We start from the raw sequence: 15766 nt of genomic DNA on the forward strand, positions 1-15766 counted from the left end.
CTTTTTTCCAACAAACTTTCCTTCAAAACAACCCCTGCCAACTTCCTCTTTCTCCATTAAAAATCATTTCTCTCCTTTGTTTATTGGATTTGCCTCTGGTTTTAGCCCAGCCTGTGCATCCCAAGTTGTAATTCTCCGCAATTCCTGAATAAACTTCTTTTGCTGGTAAAACAAATGGCTATTTTACTTTTCAGGTTAACAGTTCTATCTTTGCAACAGTATTCTTGTCCTGTTATCTTTTTCCTCTCCTCAGTCCATCCTTCTCACTGTAACTGAAGCTAACTTCCAAAAGAATAGCTTTGATATTGTACCTACTCTTTGGGACTCCCCAACCTGTACTAAATAAAACCTGCACTATTTTGTATGTCAGTCAATGTTCTCTATTGTCTGACAGCACCTTACATTTTTAGCTCTTAGGTCCTACTTCCATCCAGTCTTACCAATCATTTAACCCACCCTTGCCCTCTCTACCTCTAGGCTGATGCTCAGAGTCACCATTTCTGCATGAAATGTCTGCTGCTGGCTATTTCTATCTTACCCATCCTTTAACTTGGTTATCTCAAATTCCTCCTTGCCCTAACAGCCTTTCCCAGCAACCCTACAGAGAATAATCATTGCCATCTGAGCAATTGTTTGACCGTTTTGTTTCAAATTCTGCTTTATATTTCCTGTGTACATACAAATCGTTTCTCATGTTTGCATTGAAAGCTGTTTAGGAGCAGGGATTTTACTGTATATTTACTAAGCTCTGTATTCATTTGGTGCTTTTGGATGTATCTTGAGCAAAATAGAAATGTCTGTCCTTAGCAAACGTCGTCACGGCGAGCTGGGGTTAATTTTTGCAATGTCTAAGAACTCCCTGCACTTACGCACAAATTCCACTTAAGTAGTACAGAGCACACTAGAGCAAGTAACACCTAAGACACACCGTCTTCCAGCTGGGCACACCTCTGTGGCTCGCCAGCTGGGACCCTCAGACGTTCACAAACACGTGCGTGAGGAGCGCTTCCCTTCAAGCCCCTCCTCTGTCCACAGTGATTGGCGGACCAAACGTTCCAATCAGCCCTCCCCGCCTCTTTCAGCAATAGCCAATCACAGGCTCCGAGCGCCTCCTGACTACTAGACACTGTTTACTAACAGATCGAAGCTGGGGAATAAGGGGTGTGACCGTTCTGGGGAGGTCAGAGACGAGAAGGTCCTAATTGCGCGTGCGCACCAGCGGAAATGGGCGGGGCAGAATCTCAGTTCTCACCAATCGGAGTGGTAGCGTTTCTCCCTCTCCTGCCTCCCCGCCAAGCAACAACAATTCGAGGAGAGGGGCGGGGCGGCCCCTGAAGCGTAGAGAGGGTTGTCCAATGAGAGCCGGCGCTGACAGATGCGCGCGCCCTGTGCCCAATAAGCGATAGCGGCTAGAATGGCTCCTCTACCTTGCTGACTGTGGGCGGAGCGGCCCGAAGGAGGAGGCGGCGGACAGGGGGCGGTTTGGTTGCGCGGTACTAGCGGTGCCCGCCGAAGGGGGAGGAGGCGGAGGAGCGAGCCGTGCGGCCAGAGCGGGAAAGAGACTCGTCGCTGCGTCCGAGTTCTGGAGCCGCCGCACCCCGGCTCCTGGGGCTGCATCTGGAAGCTCCGAGGGGCCGGGCGTCCGCTGTCTCCCGGGTCCCCGCGTCGGACCCCGCGGGATCGGAAAAGGGAGAAGATGGAGGAGGGCGGCAGCGGCGGCGGCGGCGCCGCGGGGACCAGCGGGGACGGCGGCGCCGGAGGAGAGCAGCTCCTCACTGTCAAGCACGAGCTGCGGACGGGTGAGCGACCCCGCCCTCTGGCGGCCGGGCCCGGCGCGGGGGCACGCCCCGAGGGCACGCGGGTGCCCGCGCGGGCCGGGGGCGCGGGGCCGGGGAGTGGGCGCGGGGGGCGGGCCCGGGGCGGGGCCTCGAGGGCGGGGCGGGAGCCCGGGGGTCCCTAGCGGTGGCGGCGCACCTCGGGGCTGGGGGGCGCGGGCCGAAAGTTTTCCCGAGCCCGGGAATGCGCGGCGGGCGCGGGGCGTTGGGGCCCGCGGAGCTGCGGACCGCTCTGCCTGTTGGCACTAGTCACCGACGATGTCTTCGCGCCCCCTTCCCGCACAGGTGACAGCGCTGTCACTGCATCCTGTCCAGGGCGACAAGTGCGCCTTCCTCAGTGTGGGGTGAAGGACGCTTTGGTTTGGAGCCTGACTCGCTTTTCTTGCGCTCCTCTGCTTCCCTAGAGGTGGTCCCGGTGGGCGTTTGTGGAGCCCTCCCCTAAGGTGCCGGGCTCCTGGACGAACGAGCTCAAAGGGTGGCTGTCCCCAGGGCTTTTCATGAGTCCGGTCTCTGCAGAGGCGAAGAGGGATCGCGGGCTCCAGGGTCTGAACGCTTTTATTTGCAATTTTCATGAAATACTATACTTGGCCTTGAATTCTTTCAGAGGTCTCTTGCGAACAAGGCTCTGTGAATGTAAAGCTCTAAGTAAAAGCGACTAAACCCGTCCGCTCAGGCGCTCACGTTCTGATGTTCTAACGTTTCAAATCACTAGAGTTGTCCCAAGCTTCATACTTGTTAGATTGCTTGATTCGTTGTATGGGTCCGAGTTGTTGATTTTGGAAAATGTTTATTTGGACTAATCAGTACAGTTGGGGTTGAGATTTGTGGAGCCCAGTCTGGTATTACAGATACTTTTTCATTTCTGGACAATACATTTTAATACATTTGAAGAGTGCATTATTACTATTCAGTGTTCTCATGAGCGTTTATTAAGTTTTATGATTCAGCTTGTTTGGCATGTAGAGATACTTTTTTATTATGTAGACACAGATACTTTTTATAATGTAGACACAGATCTTACGCAGCAGATTTCAGGTGTACGCCAAGTACACCTTGTTACCATTTTGAACAGATTGTAAAGTTAGATCTGTCACCTGTTCTTTTCATTTTCATTTCTAATGAGATGACTGGTTAACGTTCCACTGAGTGCCAGTGTGGTGACTTAATTTAAGAAGGATGTCAAATGCATGTTTACTCATTTCGGCATTTTTTTTGAGGGGGTGGGTCCTTGTGAATTTCTTATGTATCTTGAGCTAGTTAACCCCATAATCTTTTTCAGTTTGTAACATAACCTGTGTGGGTCTGGTTGGTTTGATTTTCTCTCTCCATTTAATAGACAACTTACGTTTTCAAAGGGACGTTAAGTCATTTTTTCAGTAAACATTTATTCAGTACTAATATCTGATTTGTGCCAGGTTTTAGTGTGAGGTGCTCCTTGAAGTGGAGATTTTGAATTTCTTTTCCAAAAATCTTATGTAACAATTCACTGATTTATATATGTAGAATTATGCTGTATCACAAGAGCTACTTGAAGTCAAGTAGCTCCTCAGCCACTGACCATGGTGCAGCAAGCAGCTTTTTGCTAAATGACCAAAGAGCAACCTGCTTGTTATTAGTAGTCAACCAACTGCTTAGTTTCTGGTTTTGCAAACAGTGCTAGTTTTGTAGAAAGCAGTGAGTACTGCTTTACTTTTCCTTCCCTGTTAACCATGTGAATCATCACCTTCAAGTGTGCGTTTTGGAAATTTTTCTGATAATGGTGAGATTATACTGAATTCGTTAGAACTGTTAACTGTCAAAGGAGATGAACAGTCATTTTGATTTATTGCTGAACATTGGAACAACTGACCAGATATAGTGGTCAAAAGTACTGTTAAAATATAACTTGAAAGATTTGCTCATCTTCAGCCAACTGCACTCTTGTCATCACATGATACTATAATAGGCACCAAAGTAATTTGATCTGATGTGGTCCTTTGCTTCTCAAAATGTAGACAAACATTATAGCTGTATCAAGTCAGCAGTCGGTGACTGCCCATATGTGCCCACACTGTACTGCATGCTCTAGGATCAATGCATAGCCAATGAAAGTCCCATGGGAAGTGTTCCAGTTGTGTAGACTGAGTAGCATAGTATACCTGGACATGGAACTGGAAGACTTAATTCTAAATCCTAGCTCTGCCACTTACTTGCTGTGTAGGCTTGGGCAAGTCACTTGACTCTTTCAGACTCACATCTCTCAACTACTAAGTGTGAGTGTTGAATGCAAGCCTGCTGGAGGAGCACACACGTGGGGCACTCAGATGTTGGTTGCGTGTAAAGTCTGAGGATCACTCCATGATGGTACCTTTTCTTAAAGTGTGCAGATTAACCCCATGTAACTTAGAAACTAAATCACTCATTTGGTGCTTAGCCTATGTCACATTGCTGGCTATCATCTTTTTCTGCGTATGTCTTGCCATCTGAAGTAGAACTGCCCATGATCCCTGCTACTGCTTAGCAGCCTGTGTATATATCTTCAATAATATCTAACTCAGATTTTGTTGAATGAATTCACTGAATAGATGGAAATGCAGGACCAAGCAACAAGCAATGGTTTATTGTATTTTCCAGTGTCTTGTAGATGTTAGATAGTTGATAAATTGGGGGCATTAATTATAAAAACAGAAGAATGAAGAGTCAAGGATTGATTACATCAGTTAAACATACATTTCTTGACACTTTCTATTTTCTAGACTAAATGGTACTGATGATTCTAAAAATGAGTAAGCAAATATCTTGCTCTCTGATAGTAGGGGAGGAGGCCATGTGACCCAGTAATTAGGATATATTGCCATAAATATAATAATAGAGAGATATACAGAGTATAAAGTTAACAAAAAAGAGGTTAGAATTTTTAGGTTTCAAATAATCAAATCTCTCTGTTGAACAACAGCAAAAAAAAAAGGGGGGGGTGTTATTGGAAGATTATTGGATTGTCTTACCCATTCATTTATTTCATAAATATTTCCTTACCTCTTATATACTGAGTGCTGTTTTAGATGGTGGATCACAAGACAGATTCTTCCCATTGGAAGGGCAAGGTTGCATCAGGAATCCTTGGAACCAGAGACATATATTTTCTGTACTCTCTCCATCTTGAATATTTTCTTATTTCCATGTGATGGGTTTCACCCTTCTCCACTGCCACCTGCCTTTTCCCACATGGGAAAGAAAATGGCTGCTGATAGACCCCAGCTTCAGGTGTTGGAGAGATACTGCCTTTTCCACAACTTCAGAGGTAGAAATTTCAGGGCAAGATCTTACTGACATGGCTTTGGTCAGATGCCTACTTTCAGATCATTCAGTTAAGGCCAGGGAATGGGATCACGATTTAGTAACGTGACAGTTATTACAGTGAACATGCGGATGGGGGTGAAACCAAACTCTTAGGAGAGGAAAGGTTGCTGGGAAGACATTTCCTTAAATGTCCTTCATCAGGAGAGAGAGCCTAAGACTGAGGAGAGGGTTAAGGAAAGAGTATTAATTATATATTGTTGTGTAGCAAATCACTCTGAAACTTAAGTCTTAAGCAACATGATTTCTATGGGTCAGGAATTCAGGAGTTGCTTAGTTTGATGCTTCTGACTCAGGATCTCTCATGAGATTGTAGTCAAGCTGTTGGCCAGAACTGCAGTCACCTGCAGACTTACTTGTCTGGGGCTGGAGATTTCCCTTCTAAGACAAGTTACTCTTATGTTCTTGGCAGGATGCTTCATTTCCTTGTTGTGGGGACCTTTCTCTACAGCTGCTTGAATGTCCTTGAGATGTGACAACTGGCTCCTCCAGAACAAGTGATTGTAGAGAAAGAACAAGGTGGATGCAGCAATGTTTATTTTTTTTATTTTAATTTTTAAAAAAGATTTTATTTATTTATTTGAGAGAGAATGCGAGAGAGAGAATGAGAGAGAGTGCACGAGCGGGGGAGGGTCAGAGGGAGAAGCAGACTCCCTGCTGAGCAGGGAGCCCAATGCAGGACTTGATCCTGGCAGAACCATGACCTGAGCTGAAGACAATTACTTAACCAACTGAGCAGACACCCGGCAGCAATGTTTATTAAGCAGATTTTTTGAGATGTAATTTACATAAAATCCACTTGTTTTAGTTGTACAATTTAGTGAATTTTAGTGTATTTATAGAGTTATACAGCCATCACCACAATCTAATTTTAGAACGTTTCCATCACCCTAAAAAGAAACGTCTTGCCCATTTATATCAGCCACTCCACATTTTCACCACCCATCCCCAGCCCTAGGCAACTGCTAATTCTACTTTCTGTCTCTGTACATTTGCCTAGGGACACTCCATATAATAGAATCTTACAGTATGTAGCCTTTTATGACTGACTTCTTTCACTGAACATAGTGTTTTCAAGATTCATCCATGTTACAGCATGTATCTTCGCTTTTTTTTTTTTTTAATTGACAGATACTATTCCACTGTATGGATATGCCATATTTTGTTTATCTCTTCATTAGTTGACTGACATTTGGGTTGTTTTCACCTTTTGGCTATTGTGAATAATGCTGCTATGTACATTTGTGTACAAGTTTCTTGTGTGGGTCTATGTTTTTGTTTCTCTTGGGTACATTCCAAGAGCAAAATTACTGGATCACATGGTAAGTCTGTGTTTAACTTTGTAACTTTTCCAAAGTGGCTGTAGCACTTTCCATTCCCAGTGGCAATGTACAAGAGCTCCAGTTTCTCTACATCCTTTTTAACATTTGTTATCTTTTTACTTGTAGCCATCCTAGTGAGTATGAGGTGGTATCTTTTTTTTTTTTTTTAAGATTTTATTTTATTTATTTGACACAGAGAGAGAGATGACAAATAGGCAAAGAGGCAGGCAGAGAGAGAGGAGGAAGCAGGCTCCCCACTGAGCAGGGAGCCTGATGCGGGGGCTCTATCCCAAGACCCTGGATCATGACCTGAGCTGAAGGCAGAGGCTTAACCCACTGAGCCACCCAGGTGCTCCTATGAGGTGGTATCTTATTGTGATTTTGATTTGTGTTTCCCTATTGACTAATGATGTTAAGCATTTTTTCATGTGCTTATTAGCCATTTGTGTATGTTTGGAGAAATGTCTGTTCCCATCCTTTTGCCCATTTTTTAATTGGTTAATTTGTCTTTTTATTATTGAAATGTGAATCTTAATGTATTTTACATAAAAGTCTCTTACCAACCATGTGACTTGCAAATATTTTCTCCCAGAAAGTGAGCTGTCTTTTCGCTTTTTTGTTTTCATATTTATTTATTTATTTATTTATTTATTTGGTGGTACCCTTATAGGCACAAAAGACTTTAATTTTGATGAAGTCCAATTTATCTATTTTCTTTGGCTTCTTGTTCTTTTGATGTTGTATCTAAGAAATCTTTGACTAACCCAGTGTTAAAAAGATTTATGCCTATTTTCTTCTAAGAGTTTTATGGTCTGAGCTGTTACATTTAGGTTTTTGATCCATTTGTTGAAAGACTATTCTTTCCCCATTTTATTGTCTTGGCACTCTTGTCAAAAATCAATTGACCATAGATATATGGATTTATTTCTAGACTCTCTATCCTTATGCCAGCACCACACTGTGTTGACTACTGTAACCTTTCAGTTAAGTTTTGAAATTTGGAAGTGTGAGTCCTCCAATCTTGTTTTTCTTTTTTCCAAATGGTTTTGGCTATTCTGGGTCTCCTGAATTACCATAGGAATTTTAGGATTAACATGTCAGTTTCTGCAAAGAAGCCATCCAGAATTCTGGTAGGGATCACATTGAACCTGTAGGTCAGTTTTGGGAGTATTGCAATTTTAGCATATTAAGATCTGATCCAAGAGCACGAGAATGTTTTTTCATTTATTTAGATCTTATTTCATTTCTTTTAAAAACATTCTGTGGTTTTTGTGTTGTTGTTGATTTTTAAGATTTTATGTACTTATTTAAGAGAGAGCGCACACAAGCAGGGGAAGAAGCAGATTCCCCAGTGGGCAGGGAGCCTATCCTGGGCTCACAGACTCCATCCCAGGACCCCGAGATCATGACCTGAGCAAAGATAGACAACTAAGAGACAGAGCCACTCAGGCACCCAACATTTTGTAGTTTTCAAAGTATAAGTTTGTATTTCTTTCGTTAACTTTATTACTAAATATTTTATTTTTTGATGTTATTGTAAAAGGATTTTTTAACTTTAATTTCTGGTTTGTTCATTGTAAATATATAGAGATACAATTTATTTCTGTATCTTGAACTTGTATCCTGCAACCTTGCTGAATTAGTTTATTAGTTCCAATAGATTTTTAGTGGCTGTCTTAGGATTTTCTACTTATAAGAAAGAAGTTTTCTACTTAAAAGATCTGCAAATAAAGATAGTTTTACTTCTTCCTTGTCAATGTGCATGTCTTTTTTTTTTTTTCCCTTAATTGCCCTGGCTGGAACCTTTAGTGCAGTGTCCAATAGAATTGGTGAGAGCACACATTCTTGCCTTGTTCCTGATCTTAGGGAGGAAGATTTAGTCTTTTAAATTAAGTATGAGGTTAGCTATGGGTTTTTTATAGATGCCCTGTATCAAGTTGAGGAGTATTTTTTTTTTTTTTCCTAGTCTATTTGGGTGTTTTTATCATGAAAAGGCATTGGGTTTTGTTAAATGCTTATTTTGCATCGATGCAGATGATCATGTGATGTTTTTTGTTTTATGGATGTGGTCTCTTAAATTAATTAATTTGGAGATGTTAAACCAATCTTGGATTCCTGGGATAAATCTCAGACCTCAGTCCTTAAGTCAAGAGGGATTCAAGTATATTTTGTATTTGGGGAGAAAAACCTTCTCAGGTGGGAAGTCTCCTGTGGTATCAGACCCAACATTAATCTCTACTCCAAAGCAAGAAAGAATCTTGAAACCTCAGCTTCCTGGAGACATAAGGGGTGTGGTGAGCAGGATGGAATTCGTCCTGTGGAAAAGAAGCTGATGCTTGGTGAAGACTCCTCTAGGGAAAAATCTAACATAATCAGATCATGTGTTGACTGAAACTTCGCCATTAAATCCACTGTTGAGAGATGTCAGTCCCAGAATGCAGTGGGAGCTAGGGGTTGTCACAGTTATTTCCTTTGAGCTCCTGTAATGATTACAGATCTCTTTATGCACCTCAAAGGTGTGAGCACTCCTACATTCCTCCAGTTTGTCAGAGAAGATGAATAGAGTCTAAAATAGAATCTTGCCCTCATTATGTTTGTCCCTAGCAATGTCCCTTTGGGTTCAGCTATAACTGTTCCTTCAAAAATCAAGTAAGCTGCCTGGACTTCATACCTTCCTAAAGTACTGAGTGAGCTGGCTATCTCACTTTTTTTTTTTTTTTTCCTTAGTATTCAGTAGGCATTCTGTCCTGTGACTGCAGTGAGAGAAGGGAGGTCGAGTTCCCAGTTTTTAGTACAGTACTTGGTATTGCAGTTACTTTATTTCACACTCAAGTTTTTGTGTAGGTGTGCTGCTTTTTTTAATAACCAGTGTGTTCCTGACAAAAACATTGTGTAAATAATATTTTTGTATATCACATTATTTGGAATATGGAAGGTAAACTTGCTACTTAAAAGGATTCTGTTATTAACTCTTGAATTAAAATTCTTTTTTGATTTAAGTTCCCTATTGGTAGCTTTACTGTTACCATGTAAGTTTGGCCTTGTACGCTGTTTTCTGATCCCCTCCTTACCATTTAGGTAGCTGCAAATAGCTAAATGATGGAGTCTTGTGTGGTAGGCTGAATAGAGATACCCATGCCCCTCAAGATGTCAATGTCCTAACCTGAAACCTGTGCATATACTTCCTTGCATGGCAAAGAGACCTTGTGGATGTCATTGAGGTAAGGCTCTTGAGATTATTCTAGATGATGGGCCCCCAAGTGGGCCACATGCAATCCCAGGGTCCTTTTAAGAGGGAGACAGGAGGGTCAGACTCGGATGGGGATGTGAGGATGGAAGTGGAGGGAGAGAAGGGGAAGTGGCAGTGGAAACAGAACCTGGAGCCATGCCACTGCTGGAAGAGTCCCATGAGCCGGGGGGTGCGGGCCCTCTCTAGAAGTTGCCAATTAGGTATTTCTCTAGTGTCCACAAAGAGTGCAGCTTGGCTCTCACCTTGATTTCAGCTCTGTAAGATCCAGTTTCAGACTTCTGATCTCCAGAGCTGCAAGAAGACAAATGTGGGTTGTTAATAAACCATGAAAATTATGTTGAATTTTTTTTTACAGCAATAATAGGAAACTAATAAATTGTACTTAAAATTGGTTGAAACAAGAGATCATTTTGCCCCAAGCCTGGGTAACTGTGTATGATAACAATGTGAAGCAGTCCGTTATTTAAGCAACTATTTTAGTAGAAACTGGTACCAAGTGTTCTTAATAGAAGTAGAATGGTGTCCTCTCTAAGGAATCCCCAAGAAGACATTCCTTTCCGATCTTAGTACTGACCCCAGCTGAGCTGCTTTTGACCAGCTGTTCTGTTTTCCATAGGAATGCTGTGAAGTGGGTCCCTCTTTTACCAAATAGGAGCTAAAAAGCTTCACAGCTCAGGCCTGTATCACAAAAAATTGTGGTCTGGCATTCATCTTGAGCCTCTTTCTAATATCATGTTATGTCTCTAATCTTTTTTCTTTTTCTTTATTCATTCTTATGCTTTAATCCAAATAATTTGCCTTGAACCTTTTCTGGACCATGGGAAGAATTAAATACAGTTATGAACACCTATATACAGAGCATAAATATTAAGGACAATATGGGAAGATGTTTGACGTTCTATTCAGTGTTTCGCCTCTTAAAATCTTTGTCATATGGTGTTCTTGCTATTTTTGTATTTCTCCTAAAAGAAAAAAGTGAGGTCCTTAATTAATAGCACTTTTGATATTTTTTTAAAGTGATAAATGAGAGAAGTAGTGAGAAATCAATAAGATAGAGGCATACTTTTAAAAACGAATTCTTTTGGCAGAAGGGCGGAGAGCGTACACAGGGCTGTCTTTGTACGAGGTGGTTTTCTACATGAGTGGAATATCCCTTCATTAGCTGGAAAATCACTCAACTGAACCACTCTCTCCTCTAGCCACATCAGTGTTGCAGTGGAATTATATGTTTTTTCCTATAGGAAAAACTATTCAAAATATGCAATAAGGATAATGTTGTACTCCTATCTTAAATTGGTTGTTGCCTTAAGAGGGCATGAAGGCCGAATCCTAGCAGATTGGCAGTGACAGTTTCCCATGAACTTGCCTCCGTTTGTCCTTTATATTTACATCATCTAGTTTGTAAGGAAGCATCCTAATTACAGCTAGATTAAGATGAATCTACTGGTGCAAACACAAATCAGCCTCATAATCTTGACCTAATTTTGCCACGCTTAAGTTGGGCAGGTTTACTCATCCATTAAGGACTGTTGAATTCCTGCTGTGTGTCTGGCACTGTCCCAGATGCTGGGTTTTAGCAAGGAACAAATTCAGTATGGCACCCACCCTCATTGAGCTAGTTCTCAGAGAAAGACCTTAAATGCGTAATCCTACAACCAACTATACGTTTGCAGTTGTGAAAAACTCTGTGAAGAAACACAGGGCTCTGGGAGGGAGTCTAACTGGGTAGGCTGGCATCAACGTTCGGGATGAGGAGAGGCTTCTGTGGAACAGTAGCATTCAAGCCGAGGCCCTGGCTATCACTGGGTGGTGAGTGGGGGGAAGTGGCACAGATGGTTCTAATGTGGGAAACGGCTTGGCACACGAGGGTCACTGGCACTGTGGTTACTTGGCACCCTGGGGTTGCCTCTGTGGCTCAGGCATCATATCCAAGCAGGTGAGTCACGGGAAGTGAGGCCGAAAAGGTAGCCAGGGCCACTTTGTGCAGGGGTTTGAAGGTTATGATAAGGTGTTCACGTATTACCCTATGTGCAGTGTGAGGCCATGAAGGATTTTTCCAAGACTAGTTTTGTGCAGCGAGAAATAGCTCCCACTGCTATGAGGAGAATAGGCAGGGGGACTGAGAGACAGGAAACCAGTTAAGAGCCACTGCGGAAGTTCAGATGGAACATACAGTTTAGAGTAGGGAACAGATTAAGAATTGCGAATATGTTGAAATGTATTTAGGAGACAGAATAAGCAGAACTTGGTGAGGTATGGGAGTTTTGGGGCTGGAACAAATGTATGTTTGAAGGTGCTTTTTGTTCAGGTGGTTTATTAATTTTCTATTGCTGCAAAACAAATTACCACAAATTTAAGGTTTGTACTAGCACCCATTTATTAGCTCACAGTTTGGTGGGTTGAAAGTCCTCCTAAGTGTTGCTGAAATCAAGGTGGTAGTCATACTATTCTTATCTGGAGGCTCTGGGTAAAAATCCACTTCCAAGCTCATTCTTACAGTTGGCAGATTTTAGTTCCTGTAGTTGTTGGCCAGAGGTCCCAGTTTCCTTGCTGGCTGGCAGCCGGGGGCCTCTGTCAGCTTGTAGAAGCCATCTGCATTCTTTCTCTTTTGGCCCTTCTTTAGGCAGTGGAAATTCAAGCGCTTCCATGCTTGGACTCTCTGACTTCTAGGTCCTCTTCTCTAGGCTGTGTCATTAGGTCAGGCCTACCTAAGTAATCCTCTTATCATTAGGTCAATGATTTAGGACCTTAGTTACATCTACAAAGATCCCTTGGTTGCAAGAGTGATATATTCCTTCCCTCAAGGGGAAGGAGATCATGTAAAGGGTCATGGGGGACTCATCTTAGAATTCTGCCTTCGAACTCACAGATGGTAAACCAGGGGTGTTGCATATGGGGTGGGCAAGAAAGGTGGGATCCGGTTTTATGTGGATCATAGCAAGTCTGAGATGCTTCTGATGTATTCTAGTGAGCATATCCGGCCGTGGTAATCAGTGGTAGTGAAAGCTTGCCAGGGCCACCTAGTAGGCGCTTTCACCACCTCATTGAAGCCAGACAACAGCTTTATGAAGTGACTATTATTATTATTCTAGTCTACAGGGAAACTGAGTCAGATCCGACGGGTGAGCTGATCACCTTATCTGGAGCAGCTGTGGTGGCAAGTTGGTGGGATAAGCCAGAATGGAACAGGATGAGGAATTGGGTCCAAGTGAAAACAACTTTGAGAGACTTGGTCCTGGAGGAGATTAAAGAGAGAGACTTAGCTGGAGAGAAATGGGGGGCTCGAGATGGGTATTTTTTGTTGTTTTAAGATGAGTGGCACTAGAACATGCTAGAGACCACTAGGGTGAAGCCATTACCCAGAGAGATTGAAGCGTACCAGCGAGATGGGATAGCTGGCGGCAGTGAGGTCCCCGGGAGGAAGGGGGGACACGAAGTGGGCGCAGGGATTGGCCTCTGATAAGGGAATGCCCTTGCTTCTAGTATAATGAAAGGGAAGAGGGAGAGGATACAGGTGCATTTGTAGATTTGGTGGCCGGAAGGTATGGGAGTGTTGAGCTCATGTATTTTTTTTTTTTTTTCTCCTCGATGAATTGTGAAGCAAAGACAATTCTTTATTCAAGAAGAGAAAAATCCCTTCGTTGTTCTAAAACATTGTTATTCTCGTCTTTTAAAAATTCTTAGTATAGAAAAACACACAAAAATTTGATACTGTGTACATGTTATAAGATGAGAGTTTAAGGAATGTTGTAGAACAGCTTACAGAAAAGAGATTTTCAGGCAGAGCCATGGAAATGTTTCTGTGCTTTCCCAGAGGTCAGTTCTCTGAACATGTTCTCTGGATCATGCCAAAATTCTTAGTAAGCATAATGTTCTTTTTCTTCTTTTTGAAGTGTTTTATATTTAGTTATAGTTCCTCTAAGTTAAATTTATTTGGTACGCGTATTGGAAAAAAAGGCTGTTTGTTACTGCTTTACAAGCATTTGTTTTCCTGTTGACTCAGTTTTCACATTGGCCCAATCATGTCATTCCAGAATCAGCTGGATAAGTAAACACTGCTGTTTTATACACCAAAAGTACAGTGAGTCTTCAAGGTAAGTGACCCCGGCAATAAGAGAAAAGTGGGCAGCATTGTTTTAAAGTACACAGATATTAAATATAACTTTGTTCTGCTGCCAGCAGAATGCTGTCCAGAGACGTGGTTTGAGGCCCAACCACAAATCTAAACAGCTTCAGAATAGCTTACCACCTGGCAGTTAAAAGGAACCTGATGTGCTAGCTATTTAGCGTATTTTCCAGCCCAAACATTCCCTGCCATTGGGCTAATTGGACCCTGTGGACAGGGGTTCAAGGTTCTAGAATTCGCAGCTACGTGTGTGCTGTCAATATGGTTCTGGACACCCCCTGGGTTCGTGCTTATCTGATAAATTGTTTTAGAAATCATTTATTTCCCCCTGACATAAAGAAAAAAGAACTAAAATAGCAGAGGAAGATTTGTTTCACACTGCATACCATTGTCACCTTTTGACTGAAACTAAAATTAATCCAAGAAGCTTATGTTTTTGTAATGTTGAGTAAGAAAAGACAAGATTTCATAAGAAAAGTTATTTTATAACTTTATTAGGTTGGTCTCAGCAAATTAGATGCTAAATACATATTTCCTAGTTGGTGTATTAAAAATAAATCCAAGCATATTAAATAAAGAGCATTGAGTCAGATTGTGCTCTCACACCTCTTTTTGCAATCTTCCACTTCCTCAGAGAGCTTACTCGATTTTTCCTCCTCCCCTTTCCCTCATCCTCAAACTCTCCTTCCCACGAACACATTTGAATCGTCTTGTTAAAAAAAAAAAAAAAAAAAAGTCTTTGGTGGTCCTCTAGTTTTTGCTGTCATTCTCTTTTCCACCCATTTTTGAGAGAGCAGTTTCGGCAACTGTTTCTACTTCTTTATCTCCTGTTCACTCTTTGATGTGCTGGAACATCAGGCTCCCATCTCAGTCTGTCCCGCATAATAACGGTTCCCTCTCCAGTCCGCAAGGTCTCCCTGTGTTCTTGATCCAGCGGAAACATCTCTGTTTGACTTAACCTCTTTCAGAGCAGTTGGTGCTCAAGTGTTGGTACTGTCTTCCCTTTACCCAGGGACACGGCGCCTTTCTTCCTGGTTCTTCTCTTTCGCTGGCTGCCCCATTTCCCTCTTTCCCTGGCCTCCATCTTTCTGCGTGTCTCGTAAATGTTGATAATCCACTGTCAGCCCTTTATTCTTATAAATGTACATGCTCTTCCTGGGAACTCCCAACATCATCATGGCTTGAACTACTTACTACCAGTGTCTGTTTTCGGTTTAGCTCTCTTCATTGAGTTTCTGATCAGTTATTTCCAACTGCCTGCTGAGCATAAGACATATGGGTAGCCCACAGGTCCCTTACAGTCAGGTCGAGTAATGCTTCTTCCTCCAGCTTTTATTATATTTAGTGGTACTGTCATTCTCCATCCCACCAGGACCCTAGCTGGAAACATCCTGGCCTTCCTCCTCCACCTCCCATTCTCCCTGCCTACCCGTTCACTCTCCCCATTCTGTCAGTTTGTGACTCTGAAATATGTCCTTTGCATGTTTCTTGCTCATGCTTTGCCCCTGCCACAGTCTTAGATCAGTGTCTAACCTAGTGGTAATAGCTATCATTTATTGAGTTTTCTGTGTTAGGAGATCTGCCCAGCATTTTGTGTATCTTGTTGAATTCTCACACACACCTATGTGATGAGTATTGTCTCTGACAGCTGTAGGGTGCGAGCTCCTGTCCCGTCTGCCTCACTCTGGAGTCCCCCTGGGACTGATGCTCTGCCTGGGCTCCAGCTCACCAACTTACTTCAGTCTGATGGTGTCTGATTTCGGACCCATGTGCTGCACATTTTTCACTTTCTGCCCCAGGACCTGGATTCTTGCTCCAAGGTTTAGGATCCTAAGGGGAGCTGGCTCAGCCAGCACGAGGGCATATCCTAGAAGTGTACGGAGTGAAGGGACCACAG

General features: G+C 42.7%; 1 protein-coding gene across 2 annotated transcripts in view; it reads left to right on the plus strand.

Moving 5' to 3' along the window:
- Positions 1–1437: 1437 nt before the first annotated feature.
- RPS6KA5 (ribosomal protein S6 kinase A5) overlaps positions 1438–15766 on the plus strand; it is a 175502-nt gene continuing 161173 nt past the window's right edge. The window contains exons 1-2 of one of the 2 annotated variants that reach the window (XM_032344676.1): positions 1711–1799; positions 13778–13837. Coding sequence is in view for 1 of the 2 variants with exons in the window: in XM_032344675.1 (XP_032200566.1) it covers positions 1697–1799 (103 nt within the window). In the remaining variant the exon portion in view is untranslated. Of the gene's footprint in view, positions 1800–13777; positions 13838–15766 lie in introns of both variants that reach the window. The other variant, XM_032344675.1, reaches the window with a different exon arrangement.

Source organism: Mustela erminea, chromosome 5, assembly GCF_009829155.1.
Source record: "Mustela erminea isolate mMusErm1 chromosome 5, mMusErm1.Pri, whole genome shotgun sequence".
NCBI lineage: Eukaryota > Metazoa > Chordata > Mammalia > Carnivora > Mustelidae > Mustela > Mustela erminea.